The sequence below is a fragment of the Sphaeramia orbicularis genome, chromosome 22, assembly GCF_902148855.1.
Source record: "Sphaeramia orbicularis chromosome 22, fSphaOr1.1, whole genome shotgun sequence".
Classification (NCBI taxonomy): domain Eukaryota; kingdom Metazoa; phylum Chordata; class Actinopteri; order Kurtiformes; family Apogonidae; genus Sphaeramia; species Sphaeramia orbicularis.
In genome coordinates, this window is record NC_043978.1 from 16,715,705 (window position 1) to 16,731,077 (window position 15,373).

At 38.7% G+C, this 15,373-nt stretch overlaps 1 protein-coding gene across 1 annotated transcript in view; it reads left to right on the forward strand.

Annotated features, from left to right (window-relative positions):
• Nucleotides 1-13,825, forward strand: part of atrn (attractin) — a 607,345-nt gene extending 593,520 nt beyond the window's left edge. Inside the window, exon 29 of the mRNA XM_030126085.1 lies at nt 13,143-13,825. Coding sequence (XP_029981945.1) covers nt 13,143-13,267 — 125 coding nt within the window. The 3' untranslated portion in view covers nt 13,268-13,825. The remainder of the gene's footprint in view (nt 1-13,142) is intronic.
• The last annotated feature ends 1,548 nt before the right edge of the window (nt 13,826-15,373 follow it).

The following is a 15,373-nucleotide window of genomic DNA, read 5'->3' on the forward strand; positions in this document are numbered from 1 at the left end:
ACTCTGGCATGTTGAATTTATGTCTCTGTACTCCCTAATCTATGTCGTGGAGCTTCGTCAAGTAAATGCACACAGAGTCAAGTCAAAGTCGGAGATCGAGCAGAATTCGAGCCGCATGAAGTGTTTATTCATACACAAAATTAACACTGAGTTGATATCTGCAGAAACAAGTGACTTTTTCACTGTGGAAGACCATTTTTATCTGCCTAAAAATAGGTTGGATTTTAGTTATAGACCTTCCCTTTTTACCATGCATAGAACATTATTCCAGATAGATAGATAGATAGATAGATAGATAGATAGATAGATAGATAGATAGATAGATAGATAGCAGTGGCGGCTGCTCGTCTTTCCAACAGGGGAAGCTCATTGTCGACTTGCATCCAAAAAAATTGTCAAGTTATTTAAACATAAATTCATCCCTCCGTTCCTTTTTAAGAAAATGGTCAGTGACCTTATCGTACCAACTAAACAAGAAAATGTTGAAATTATGTTAAATTGAAAAAAGGAAGTACAATGAGTGTGTTTTATTTACAGTGCAAGAAATGAACAAGTAATTTCGTAGTAGTTTCTCTCTCGATTTCACAGCAGAATGCACGACGGTATTAACCTGTTTAACCCTGACCATATTTTCAGGGGAAAAACGCCTAAAAAGACATACCCAAAGTAAATGAAGAATTACTTCACAATAATAAGGTTCATATGGATGTTCTTGGTGTCTGTGGACATTTGGAGACCTCACAGAATCTATTCCCATTGTCTAAAATATTGTATCTATTACTATGCCTGAGTAAACTGTAACAAACTAAAAGAGGAATTAGAAATTTTTATCCTCATCTGTTTTTTTTTTGTCGGCTGGATTGACGATGATATGCATAAATTAATTGTTCGTGTCGGAGATTTTTAATAGCGTATATTTCACCCCACAAAGATTAAAGATCATGTTTGAACATTAAAGTTTGCACTAAAATAAATTTTTGATGTACTTTTATTAACATTAGGGTCTAAACTTTGAGCAAAAGTTGAAAAAAACATTCATTGTCCTGATTTATTATATTTTTGTAGAAGATGAATATTAATATAATTTTTTCAGCCTGCGGGCGGGCTGATAGGGCTACACTGAACTGCGTCAGTGAAGGAGTAGATCTCAAAATAGCTGTCAATCAAACGGGATACAGCCTTTCGACTGATCCTCCAATCAGCACGTGGAAGCCTGGCGTCCAGCCCAGCCGAGCTCCGCCCACAGCTCCATTCACCCCCAGAGACGCCATGTGTCCGGGGGCGGGACAACATCGTGGCATTTATCCAATTACCGTCCAGTTTTGAGGAAATGAAAAAAACTGTTCCACTCAGTCCCATTGAAGTGCATGGACACTGAGCGTCTACGGACAAATGCACTGAGCAGAGATCGTATGAGAAAACAGCGCAACGGGAATGTATGAGAAGTGAACAACATCGAGTCTGATGATTTGTGATTAAGCTGATTCTGAACAAACTCGTCTGTGAGATGAACATGTTCTAACACATTTGTAGTCAATAAAATGTCAACACAACCGAACATATTTAACCATTAAATTTTCGTAATTTTAGCGGAAGCCGGGCTTCCCTTGCAGTCTGAGAAATCACCTCTGGTGGATGGATGGATGGATGGATAGATGGAAAGATAGATAGATAGATAGATAGATAGATAGATAGATAGATAGATAGATAGATAGATAGATAGATAGATAGATAGATAGATAGATAGATAGATAGATAGATAGATAGATACTTTATTGATCCCGAGGGAAATTCTAGTCACGTTAGAGCCGCCTTTTTGGCTTTATCCATGATAGGGTACATTTTTATTGCTCTCTATCTAGATTGGACAATATATGTACATATGCAACTATTTCCCAGTATTAATTTATCATATATAAATATGTAACTTTTTCCTAGAATATGTAAATTATTTCCCAGAATGTTCAAAATTTCCACTCGTGTATTTTTTGTCCGCCACATTTTGAAAACTTCCCATTGGTGCACGTGTCTTTTTTGTAGCAGTTCTCCCAGAAAAAAAAAACAAACAAATCTGCTACTCTGGTACAGTCTTCACATTACACTAAGAATAACTTCTGGAATGCAAATGAATACAGGTTAAATACTTTTAAATACAAATTGAATACTTTTGATTAAAATACTGGTTTTGACACCACAAAAGGACCTAAAAATATGTACTGACCCATAGTGCAAATGGGAAAGAGTTCTTTATTTACAACTTTATTCAAGAATAAAAAAAAAAAACAAGGAAAGAAAAAAAAAACAAAAAACAAGAAAAATCATTATAATGGTCCAATATTATGTGAAGTTATACATTTGATTGAAAAATGCTAAATCTTCTTGTAAGGAAAACCCTCAAACTTTCTCCCGCTGATTATTTGGGCTCTAAAAATGTAATTAAGTATGTGCTTTGCAGTTAATCTAAATTAATCCCTTATATCAATGTTTGCCATGAGAAGTATTTCATGGTTTAATCCGGAGACACAATCAGTTTCTGGAATTGTTTGTTGTTTATTATTAGTTGCTGTGCTCATTTTTAGTCACTTTGTGCTTCTACTGTATTTACTATATTAGTCATGGGTGAAGGTCTACTGTCTATCCTCGCTGTTTATTGTGGTGTTTTCATGAACCGTAGAGAGCTACCTGTCAATCCAGGGTCAATACAGCGCTTAATGAGCCGGTAAATGCAGAGGAGAGTAGTTTTCAATTAAAATGTTTACGAAGCTGCCATGGTCACTGATAAATGAGGTCAATGGGGCGTTACACAACATGACTCATCTGCATATATGCTGTGACACATTATATTTACTCTATTTATATTTAGGCAACCCTAATTGTCATGTATTTAACTAATGACTGTTTATATGCACACTAACATACTCATTTCCCCTCAAATTCATTATTTCAGACCATTATTATTTCTGTTTATATACAATAATTGGGAAAATCCAGAGAAAATGGTGAATAAGTAACACAAAATGACCAAAAAGTTAAATTAAAGTTGCTGAAGAAGTCCAACCACAACAATTAAATCTGGGGAAATCATTTAATTATTTTTGATTTTTTGCGCATTTATTTTGCAATAATCTTTCATTTCATTTCATTTATTTGGATCTCCATTAGCTTTGGCTTAGGCCACAGGTGTCAAACATGCGGCCCGGGGGCCAAATCCGGTCCGCCAAAGGGTTCAATCCGGCCCCTAGGATGAATTTGTGAAATGCAAAAATTACACTGAAGTTACACAGGAAAAATTACTGAGCATTTTTTCCAGAGTCAAAAGTATTTTCCTCAAAAAGAGTAAATTTGGCTTTATATTGAGTAAATGTACCTCTATAGTGAGTTTGGAGAGCTCTACTCTTTTTAGAGAGGGACCAAAAATTATCTGAGTAGAGTAAAATTTTCTTCAATTTGAGTAAATTTTACTTCGGCAAATTTCCTGTGTATTTACAATCAAGGATGTTAAAATCATTTTAGGTCATTTCAGTCTAAAATGGATAAGACCAGTAAAATATTATCATAATAACCTATATTAAATGAAAACTGTAAATTTGTCTCTTTGTTTTAATGTAAAAAAAGTAAAATTACACAAAAATGTTTACATTTACAGACCAACCTTTTACAAAAAATCTGAATATCTGAAATGTCTTTGCAAAGTATGTGGAATTTTAATAATATTCTCCCTGTTATTTAATGTTTTGTGTATTTGTAGATCCACTGTGATCTCTACATTGTGATTCACATGTATAAATGATAAACTAAGGTGTAATATTGTTAACATTGCACTTATTTTACTAAAGAATTTTCAGATTCATATTTGTTCATGTTATGTTCAAGTACAATTCGTAGATGTAAACGTGTAAATGACCAAAAACACCCACACACAAAACAAAACAACACCAATGACAACTAAAAACCATTCATCACAATTACAGAACAAAAACAACATACATGTTATACAGGACGTAGTTCAATTAACAGTACCTCCCAAAAATTAGTTTTCTGCATACTTTGTAAATGGTCAGATATATTTTATAGTTAGTTTGGTCCGCTTATTTGGTTCAGATCAAATGCGGACTTTATTTTTTTTTATTTGGGTCGGATCGCATTCTCATTGGACTTTTTGCTCATGTACCAAAATTTGTAAACAGAAGCACACATGTGACGAACTGCGCTGGCGTTGGACAGAAAAGTGGGGGGCGGGGTGAATGAGAGATGTCGGGTGTTGATGAAAACAAACATGAAGGTCCTACGTCTGGGGCACCGATAAGGGGGGGGTGAACATGACAAATTAATGGGGCCCAGCATTTGTAGGGGGTCCATAGATTAGTGGAGGGAGTCCAGTGGAAACAGGGTAGAAGTTATGAAAATTTCATGTAAGAGGCATAGAAGTCAGGAGTCAGACACTGAAAGTATGTTGAGTTTCAGTTTCGTTTCACACTAGCGTAAGCGACATCATCTATGGATCGTTCCCCCACCTACCCCCCTCCCCACCCACCCCGGTCCGACAGATTGAAAAGATACTGCATTTACAGGGTGGGGAAGCAAAATTTACAATATTTTGAGGCAGGGATTGAAAGACAGTGTATGACCAATTAGTTTTTTGAAAGTCATGAGAATTTATTTGCCACAAGAAAATGTACATAATAGAAAATGTTTTTATTCTATGTGTCCTCCTTCTTTCTCAATAACTGCCTTCACACGCTTCCTGAAACTTGTGCAAGTGTTCCTCAAATATTCGGGTGACAACTTCTCCCATTCTTCTTTAATAGTATCTTCCAGACTTTCTGGTAATAGTTTTGCTCATAGTCATTCTCTTCTTTCCATTATAAACAGTCTTTATGGACACTCCACCTATTTTTGAAATCTCCTTTGGTCTGACGAGTGCATTCAGCAAATCACACACTCTTTGATGTTTGCTTTCCTGATTACTCATATGGGCAAAAGTTTGTGAAAAGTTATGGATAATAGTGTTAGGTATGATTATGACATCAATATATGTTTGGTTTCAAAACAATTGACGTAGTGCCTGCTGAGAAAAAACAACTAAATGTTCATTGTAAATTTTGCTTCCCCACCCTGTATGAAGGGCCCACAATTTGTAGCGGCGCCCCTGTCCTACGTGCATTTGTTTTTGGATTACGCATTCTATTTTTACAGACACAAATTTACGAAAATAATGTTAATTGTCAGGAACAGCTCATTCGGAGCCAGTTTGGTAATATGGACATCTGACCAAATGTCAATGAGACATTCAGTCTCCTCATTGGTCCACGTCTGTCCACGGCTCATAGCTGCTGCTGTTAGCTCTAATTACCCATGAGCCTCAGCTACGGCGGCTCGTCAAGCACGAAAAGGCTCATGGTTCCTTGGTTTGTTTCGGCTCGAGGCTGGTTATATTCACACCAGAAGTGAACCGGCCCAGAGTCCGTGTGGAAGTGGACCGAGACCACCTAGAAGACCACTGAGACCAATGCCGCATCTCCACTGCGTGGTATCGGCTCAACTCGACTCGGCCTGTTTGTGTTTCCATTATGAAAAAGGACCTGGAATCTGGTACCTGGTACTAGTTTTTTAGTATCACCTCCGCCGAGGTTCCAAGCGATACTAAACCATGATGTATAACACTGCAGACCACTGATTGGTCAGACAGTTTTCTCTGTGATGCAGTTTTACAAAAAACAGATGCAGAAGTGGACAGTAAATATAGCGGTACATTAATCCACATGATGACAGCCCAAAACTACACCATGGTCGGTCGAGGAGATTCAGTCTTTGGTGGCCGACGTAAAAATTCAGACAAGACAACACGCAACGAGTGAGTTTTCAGCAACTCTCTGAGCAGACGACATGGAAATAACACGCCGCATTGCTATGACGACCAGGTACTGTAAAGTCTGTAGTATCCTGTAATGGAAACGGTCTGCAGGAATAACGAGTCGAGTCAAGCTGACTCAAGAGGTCTCAGCTCACTTGTTTGATTCGAATCAGAGTTCGCATGTTTGTATTCGCACCTAAAAAAACGTCCAGATTTAATGGGGAAATGAACCCTGGTCCTTTTTTTTTAATATAAATTTAATTTGGCAGTTTCCAGTTATGTTAAAACACAAAAGCACAAAAACAAAGACTCATATGTGTGTAAAAACTAATTAATTAATTAACTGCCCAGTCCTTACTTAAAGGAAGAAAGAGGCAAATTGCGCAAATATAACTTGTGCATAAAAATTTGCTTATTGGAAAAATAACAATTTCGCCAAAACTCTCGTTTTTGCGATGAAAAGTTTTTGCACTTGTAAGAGGTGGTTGTTCGGGCGTAATTAAATGGGTATATCATGCAAAACTGCAATGGAACGACCTTTTTGTGCAACTAGAGTCACGTTGGACCTGAGATTATTGACTCGCTGTCCTCACTGGGACTGGTGCTGTCACTGTCTTGTAATGTATGTGGAAATTACCAAAAATAGTCACTTGCCAGATAAAGGGTTAAACAGAAATATTCGCTGTCATTCACCATAACAGACTGGCTGAAATAAAGAAGAAGAAAACAGGATGTTTTGTGCATGTGAGCGTCCACAGTGACGAATCTTCCAGACTTATAATAAGACCTCGTTCAGCCACTAATCTCATGAACTTGTGTCTGCAGACCTCATCATTGTTTTGGAAAATGTAATTTTAAATGTTTAAATGATCCACTGTGGGGGAAAAAAAAAAAAGAGTTTGACAATCCTTTAGGATTTAGCCCGGAGGGGATTATGGGAAATACAGAAACACTGACAAAGCCATACATGCAAAACAGAGGCGACCAATCATCCAGACTCCGCTGGCGTTTGTGTACGGTAATTACATCGTGGTTGGACGTTAATTTGACAAGGATGTATTGATTTGTAAAGATGCAGCAGCAGTCTGTTTCCTTCATTCTGTCGTTCCCTTCGGTTTTCTGCAGAAAAATAAAGCATTTCACTTTTTTTTTTTTTTCCTCCCATCATGTCTTTGCAGAGGAACATGCAGCTCTCTCCTCTTGAGTTTTATCTCTTTTCAGTCTTTTTTTTCCTTTTCCTTTTCCTGTGTGAGGTCTGGGTTATAAGTGGAAGCTCAGTCTCTTTTTTTTTTTTATTCTTCCATTTCCATGTTCTCTCTCTTTTCTTTCCCAGACATAGTGATAGCATTGAGAATTCAGCCCATTACTTCTTTCATCCTCAGCTCTGTCACTCGCTGTCTTTACATTCCCATTTTTCCTTGATCTATTTTCCTTATCTTTCTTTCCATTACAGTGTGAAAGGAGTCATGGCAGAGCACTTGACTTGTCTTTTCTTAAAGTTTCTTTTTTTCCCTTCAAGGTCTCAAACAAGAACTCTTATTTTTTTCTGTTTCTATGGGCTTTTTGCCTCCCACAGTCCCAGTCCCCAGACCACCGTTGTTGCGTATTATTATTATTATTATTATTAATAATAATAATAATAATAATAATAATAATAATACATTTTATTTATAAGCGCCTTTCAAGACACCCAAGGACACTGTACAACAAGATAAAATAAACAATCCATAAAATACAAAGAAATAAACAGATTAAAACATATAATTACTATATATAGAAATGAAGTAGTAGAATGGAGATTAGAGTTTATGGGGGATAGGCTATTCTGAAAAGGTGAAGGTATTAACCCTTTATTGGGCAAGTGACTATTTGTGGTAACTTCCACATACATTACAAGACAATAGTCGCTTTTCCATTGAACATATGTGCAAAACTTTAGCGATATTTACTAAATGTCGAAAAAACAGAAGTGCATAATGTCGGTTTTTCCATTAAATCACAAATGTGATGATTTGTTTATTCATTACCATACCATACCAACTTTATTTATGAAGCACTTTAAGAACTTTACAGCTTGTCAAAGTGCTGTACAAAAATCATAAAACAAGGGAATAAATGAGTAAAAACAGTGATAACACAGGGTGCAAAGTGGGCTAAGAACAACAAAATACAACCATCATAAACACAAAGACAAATTCAAATCTGGTAAAAACGACATAAGAAAAAAAATCTCACTGATTGATTATAAGCCAACGAGAAAAAGTGCATTTTTAGACGTGATTTAAAAACAGGCGTGAGATGACATGAGAAGTCATTTCATAAACATGGTGATGAACATAAATATTATATATGTTGTTTTGAATCTAGAATGCTCGTCACTCCTCTATCCCATACTAAATTCAAAAATGATTTTGGTTTCCTTGTGTGGCCACACATACAGCGCCATGTTTGTTGCCATGTTTGTTGCCATGTTTGTTGCCATGTTTCGCTTGTTGTAACACCCGTCAACATCCTTTTTTTTTTTTTTTGGTCACGTGACTTGCAATTTTGCGGATATACCAATTTTGCTACGCCTGAAAAACCAATTCTTGCAAGCACAAAACTTTTCACCGAAAAACAAGAGTTTTAGCGAAATTGATGCTTTTCCATTTGGCAAATTTTTATGTGTAAGTTATATTTGTTCAATTTGAGGGTCAATGGAAAAGCGATTAGTGACATCAACAGTTCTGGTGAGGACAGTGAGGAAACATTTTCAGGTCCAATGTGGTCTACAGGGTCTACAAGGTCCACCATTAGTCATTCATTGTTGTTATGTCCTCCAATAGCACACTTAGGTTGAACATTTTAATTTCAGAGTATTTTAGGGACCAGAGTTAAATTTTTTTGTTTTTTTTGCAAAAAATCTAAAATTTTGATGTTGAGATTTAAATAAGCTGTAGCTTGGTAGTGTTTAGAGATAAAGTCATACTGTAAATGAGAAAAATATTAAGTATGACCCAAAGTTTATGATGGGAGTAAATGTGCTCATCATCATCATTTACATATTGTACTGTCACAGGGTGGCGGGCATATTGGATAACGCAACTGTTGGTAAAATATAACCTTTGAACATATTAACATGGAAGTTTTCTTTGCATTTTTGTTTTTTTGTCATCTTATCCTTAAAATAAATGAACTTAAACATTAGTAGAAAGTAAAATACAGTAAGTTAATGTATCTTTTTAGTCAAGCAGCAGAGTGGCCAAATCTGTCCTTATTTATCAAAACTAAAACGAAACAAACTTTACTTATTTACTAAACCAGCTCAGGACCACTCCTTTAAACTGGATTTTCTTCTCCACTTTGAATAGAAACATGCCCTGAAACGGTGTTAGGATTGAAGGGGCACATGTCCGCCATGTGTTGGCGGAGGGTGGTGACAAGATTTGGCAACTCTATCTATGGTCTAGCCATGGTCTTTTTCATTCAGTGACTTTGATGCTTTATAGGAGTGATATTTTGCTTTTTTAAATGGAATTCTTCATTTTCAAACATTTTCCTGTGCTCTACATAAACTGTAAATGCTCTGCTTGGGTTTGAATTCTTCATTAATTCAAATCCAAAGGTCCATCTTCAACACACTTGGTTTATGTTCAGTTAATGATAGATTTTGCCAGAAAAAAAAAAACGTCACTTTTTCTCAAATTTTCTCTGTTTTAGGTATAATAACCCTCAAATGTAATCTCAGCATGATGATTAAAGTACATGATCAGTAAAATAAATACAGGAAAAATACCTAATTTTCACTGAAAAAAAAAAAAAGCAAAATGGAGAGGATAATATTATGATAAATGGTGATAGATCACTTAAAGGAGTGATATTTTGCTTTCTGGTCTACATAAACTGTAAATGCTATGCTTGGGTCTGAATTCTTCCTTAATTCAACTCCACAGGTCCATCTTCAACCCTATTTCTGAGTAATGACACCAGAAAGGTGGTTTTGAGCACTGGCCCTTTAAATGCAAATGAGACACTTCAGGCCCCGCCCCCCTCCAGGTTGTTAGCTGTGCTGCTCTGTCCTCTTCAACCAACAACTGAACATTTTAGGTAATCGGCTCAAAATTTTGGCATATTTTCAGTAAGGACTACAACCGCTGCTGCTGACAAACAATTATGTCGTTCTCGGAGAAATGTTCATTGGAAATCTTGACTTTATATGTGCAAGTGTCATGACATAACTAGTTATAGAATGTAACAAGCAGGAATTGAAATAGGTTGTAGAAATCCACTTGATTTTTGCCAGAATGAATATAAAGATAGCTTTGCAGCACCTGGAGGGTTCAAATTCAAACTGTATGAACTATTAGAGTCCAAATACACAAATAAATGAACCAAAGACTAATAAAAGTGGGTTTAGATAAATATGACCCCTGTAAGAAAGGAATAGAACATTCACTTTGCTGAAGACATGAAGAAATAACACACTGAATTACTTTATGGAGTGACAGCGAAGTAAAACTGCATTGTTCCTCCAGAAATAGATGCATTTACGAAGTCGCTTCCAAACAAATAGAAGGACAGGCGTCAGAGGATGAGGCTGCAATGACGACAGAAACATCTAGCTAAATATTGTAAAGATAATAACACTAGTCTACTATTTTTTACTATATTTTTTTACCCATTTAAGGGTTAATTACCACATCTTCCTTTTGTCGTGACCAAACCCCTCTGCTGTTTGGGTTCTCCCTCTGGCAGTGTTTGTTAAGACCACGTTAGACCATGATCCTGTCATCTCCTCATGCTTTCGAGCTTCTCCATTTCCAACGCTTTCGACTCATTTCACATCTGGCTGCGTTCTCTTACCAGTCCTCGTGTTTCCCTCCATCTGTCGCCAACTGCACCTGTTGACAATTTTTGCTCGTGCCCTCATCGTTCTGTAAACAGCCAACAGGAGGTCAGCGCTGATAGTTATCGGAGCCTCATTTGGGTGATAGGAACCATCCAGCGTTGACTTTCAGATGTAGAAACAGGCTAATGGTTGCAGCCTGCTCCACCAGAACCCCATTAAACTGTATGATTTGAGAGGATGCGATCTCAACCGCAGCCTCTCCCCTTGGACTTTTTATTTCGCCGTTGGCTATGTGTACTTGATCTGGGTAAATGCATCCATCATTGCAGATAAATGGAGTTTATTGGAATTTCATGGCTCAGAGAGTATTAATAAATGTTAATGAAGTGTGGCAGAAGTTAATGATTGCCTGCGCAGCCTTTCTATGATCTCACCACCTGTGTATGTGGAAACCAGTGTGTGCGTGGTCACACCGCCCCACTTCCACAATAAATACCAACTATTAGCAGATTTTAAAGGAAATGAATGTCCCTTCCTGTAAAACATTTGGGTGTCTTACCTCTGTTTTTCTACATTTCATTTATTTATTTGTTTATGTATGTATTTTGATACCTTTTAAACTGTATTTGCATTTTAATGGACCCCAGGAAGAGTAGCAACCACTACGGTGGAAGTTAATGGGGGTCCGTATGAACAATAAACAATAAAAATTTACCTGCAGAAGGAGACAGGCTTCTCACTTCTCACTTTTAAGTAAAGTTACTGTTAGCATTTTCTTTTGATGGCAGCTCCAAGAATAAGTCCGGATTCTTTTAGGTCTCATTTTTATAAATTTATTATTGACTTGATCTGATCACAAGGCAAGACAAGTTTGTTTGTATAGCACAGAGGTGTCAAACATGCAGCCCGGGGGCCAAATCCGGCCTGCCAAAGGGTCCAGTCCGGCCCACGGGATGGATTTGTGAAATGCAAAATCAAAATCATTTTAATTCAGGTTCCACAGACAGACAAATACAGTCCAATGTGATTTCCTGTGGGTCAGAACCAGTAAAATTTTATCGTAATAACCTATAAATAATGACAACCCCAAATTTTCTCTTTGTTTTTTTGGTGTAAAAAGTAAAATTACATGAAAACGTTTACATTACTAAACCATACTTTTACAAAAAATGTGAATAATCTGAACAAATATGAACAAATGGAAATGTCTTAAGAAAAGTAAATGCAATTTTGCCAATATTCTGCCTGTTACTAAATGTTTTGTGCGATTGTAACGTACACGTGTAAATAATAAACTGATAAACTGAGGCAGAATATTGTTTAAATTGCACTTGTTTTTCTTAAGACAATTCAAGTTGTTAATGTTATTCAGATTTTTAAGGAAACTTAGTAGATGTACAGGGTGGGGAAGCAAAATTTACAATATTTTGAGGCAGGGATTGAAAGACAGTGTATGACCAATTAGTTTATTGAAAGTCATGAAAATTTATTTGCCACAAGAAAATGTACATAATAGAAAATGTTTTTATTCTATGTGTCCTCCTTCTTTCTCAATAACTGCCTTCACACGCTTCCTGAAACTTGCGCAAGTGTTCCTCAAACATTCGGGTGACAACTTCTCCCATTCTTCTTTAATAGTATCTTTAAGAAAGTCGACATTGCTGTGTGATGTTCTATTGGTAGCATGTTCTAAAACGCCCCAAATAGCAGAATCCAGAGGGTTTAGATCTGGGCTAGAAGGCGGCCATAAACATGATTCCCAAAAATTGCTAAAGTTGGATTTGTTGCTGTTGTCAACAAGTGTTTTGGTGTTCTTGTGTAAGATTTTAACTTCAAATCATATTTTACTGCATTTCTAACGCTCTTGTTGTCTACCTCAAGTTCAGTTGCCATTTTTCTCATGGATTTGGTTGGATCCTTTAGGATTTTGGATTTGAGAGCTTTAATAAAAGCTTTGGTACGTTTTTTTGTTGCTTCCTCCACTTCCAGACTTTCTCGTAATAGTTTTGCTCATAGTCATTCTCTTCTTTCCATTATAAACAGTCTTTATGGACACTCCAACTATTTTTGAAATCTCCTTTGGTGTGACGAGTGCATTCAGCAAATCACACACTCTTTGACGTTTGCTTTCCTGATTACTCATATGGGCAAAAGTTTCTGAAAAGGTATGGATAATAGTGCTAGGTATGATTATGACATCAGTATATGTTTGGTTTCAAAACAATTGACGTAGTGCCTGCTGAGAAAAAACAACTAAATGTTCATTGTAAATTTTGCTTCCCCACCCTGTAAACCTGATCATAATATAATTTTACTTTTTTCACTATTATTTTACTGGTGATCAAATTGGGCTGAATCTGGCCCCTGAACTAAAATGAGTTTGACATCCCTGTTGTAAAGGCTTAACCCTGTAACCTCATGTTGTGTTTTGTGTCTTTGTGTGTTTTTTTGTGTGTGCAGGTCTGGCCGTGGCGAGCGCGCTGGTCGACGTCTCCCAGCAGATGTGCGTGGGATATAAGGAAAAGTCTGGAGGTTTGAGGAACCGCAAACAGCAGCCCACCGCACAGCCGTCCACCTGTATCTGACCATGCCCCCCTCCTTTCCTCCTCAACACCCCGCCACCCGACGCCCTCCCATCAGCCCCCTCCCACCTCGGCCCCCTCCGTTCCACCGGCTTTGCTCTGGCAGGGAGCGGTGCATGCTGGGACGTAGGACTGGGACAGTTTTTACGGGGAGGGGCCGAGGCGTCTTGGCGGACTGAAGCCTCGGCGGGCGTCCCCTCCCCCTCCTCCTACGGGAACTCTGTGTCCCTTTAAACTGAGTGACAGACGCCGGACACGTGGAGGGGGAGGAGCTAGGGGAGGGAGGTGGCTTCAACCATCCTCTGAAAAACAGCAACAAAAAAAAAAACATTTTACATTTGTCCGACACCGCCTCGCTAGAGTCGAGGTGGCCACGGCTTGCTGCTAGAAGAGATCCTCGTCTCATAGTTTTTGGAAAATCCAGAGACTTTGCAACCCAATGTCTATGTTCACATTTTACTTTTTAAGTTATTGCTCTTTGTTTTGTATCGTTTGACTTTGAAGGCAACTGAATATGTTGAGCTGCACATGCAAAAACACACACAAAAACAAACAAAAAAAAAAAGAACAAAAAAACAAACTCAAGACTCAGACTTCCCAGAGCCAACTTTCCAAGCCCTTGTACCCATTTGTAGCCCTTTTGTCGCCTGCTGTTGTGTTCACAGCTCAAGCGCTGAGAGCCGGTGTCACTGGAGTCCTGTACAGTTTGGCCTTGGAGCAAGCTAACAGCATGTTCAGTCTTCCTTTAATGAGGATCCGCTGTCGGAGGCTGAGCGCGGCGCCAAGGCCCGTCTGAAGAGCCTGACATTTCCAATAGGCCTTTGTGCCTCTTCCGTCTGCAGCCTCGTCTCCCTCTTGGCCTCTGCGTCCATCTGCCTGCCGAGCTTTCCCAGCAGCCTCTCTGGCAGCGGCGTGAAACCGTGACCGCCACGGCATCTCATCTGAGCCACCTGGATCTAGACCTGGACCTGGAACGGGATCGCCGATTGAAACATTTCCAGCTAATTACTCCTCCAGTTGTTGTGAACGCCAGCGGTTCCGGAACCCCCGACTGCTAGCAGAAAAACAGTCGGCTCGGCGAGAAGAGAAGAGAAGAGCCTCCGGTGTTTAACGATTGTCCCTTTGGCAGCGCTTCCCCTCGGGCTCGTGTGAAACAGGCCTCCTATAGATCGCCTGATTGACTCGAGCGACTGGGCCGATCTGCGCGAGGAAAGCCAGGCCGGCGGTTCAGCATCTTTTGTGATCGTTGCCTCGCAAATCCATGGCCTCTAATTGCTGCTCTCTCGTCCCCAAATGCAACACAGTGTCCCACCCCCGCACCCCCCCCCCCCCCCCCCCCCCCACACACACACACCCATGCAAGTTCAGCGGCGATCGTTCAGCGCCCCTGACCGATCTACATCTGTCCAATTAGCCGCCGCAGCAATGACGTTTGAGCTCGTATCGATGCAGCTACAGCGAGGTGCTAATGGCAACCTTTAAACGGTACTGGGCCAACAGCAGCTTCCGACGTAAAGCGGAAACTGAATGAAAGTGTCAGCGTTTCCTTGTTAGAGGAAACTTTTAAATTGATCACATCTCATAGCTAACCTGGGCTATTGATTTTTTTTTAAATGACAGAAAAGGAAAATTTCTTCCCCTTAAAATTGCCTCTTACTGTTGGGGAACTTGGGCTGTTTTTGTGTTTTATTTATGTCTGAGGTCTTTTTTTTTTTTTTTCTTCATTTTCCTTTTGTATTTGCTTTACCTGCTCTTTCCACAGTCCTTATCAGAAATCACTGGTCCATTTTTTTTTTTTCACCCCCTAGAAGCATTGCTGCTTTTTGTCAGAAGTAGAGAATGAAGGAAAACACAGAGCAAGACACACACACACACACACACAAAAAAAAGAAAAACTCAGGCTGCTAGTTCAAAACACTGCTTTGAAATGTCACAGGTAATTTTCTGTTTTTTTAAGGGCATCAGGGTGTTGGATCTGTGTTTCTCCTTCAGCGCTGAATATCAGAGCAGGCTTGTGTTTGGGCTCATTGGTCTTTTTTTTTTTGCAGAATAGACGTTAGTAGTTAGATACTGCAACAGCTTTAGGGTTCTGGTATGCAAAGATGCGGG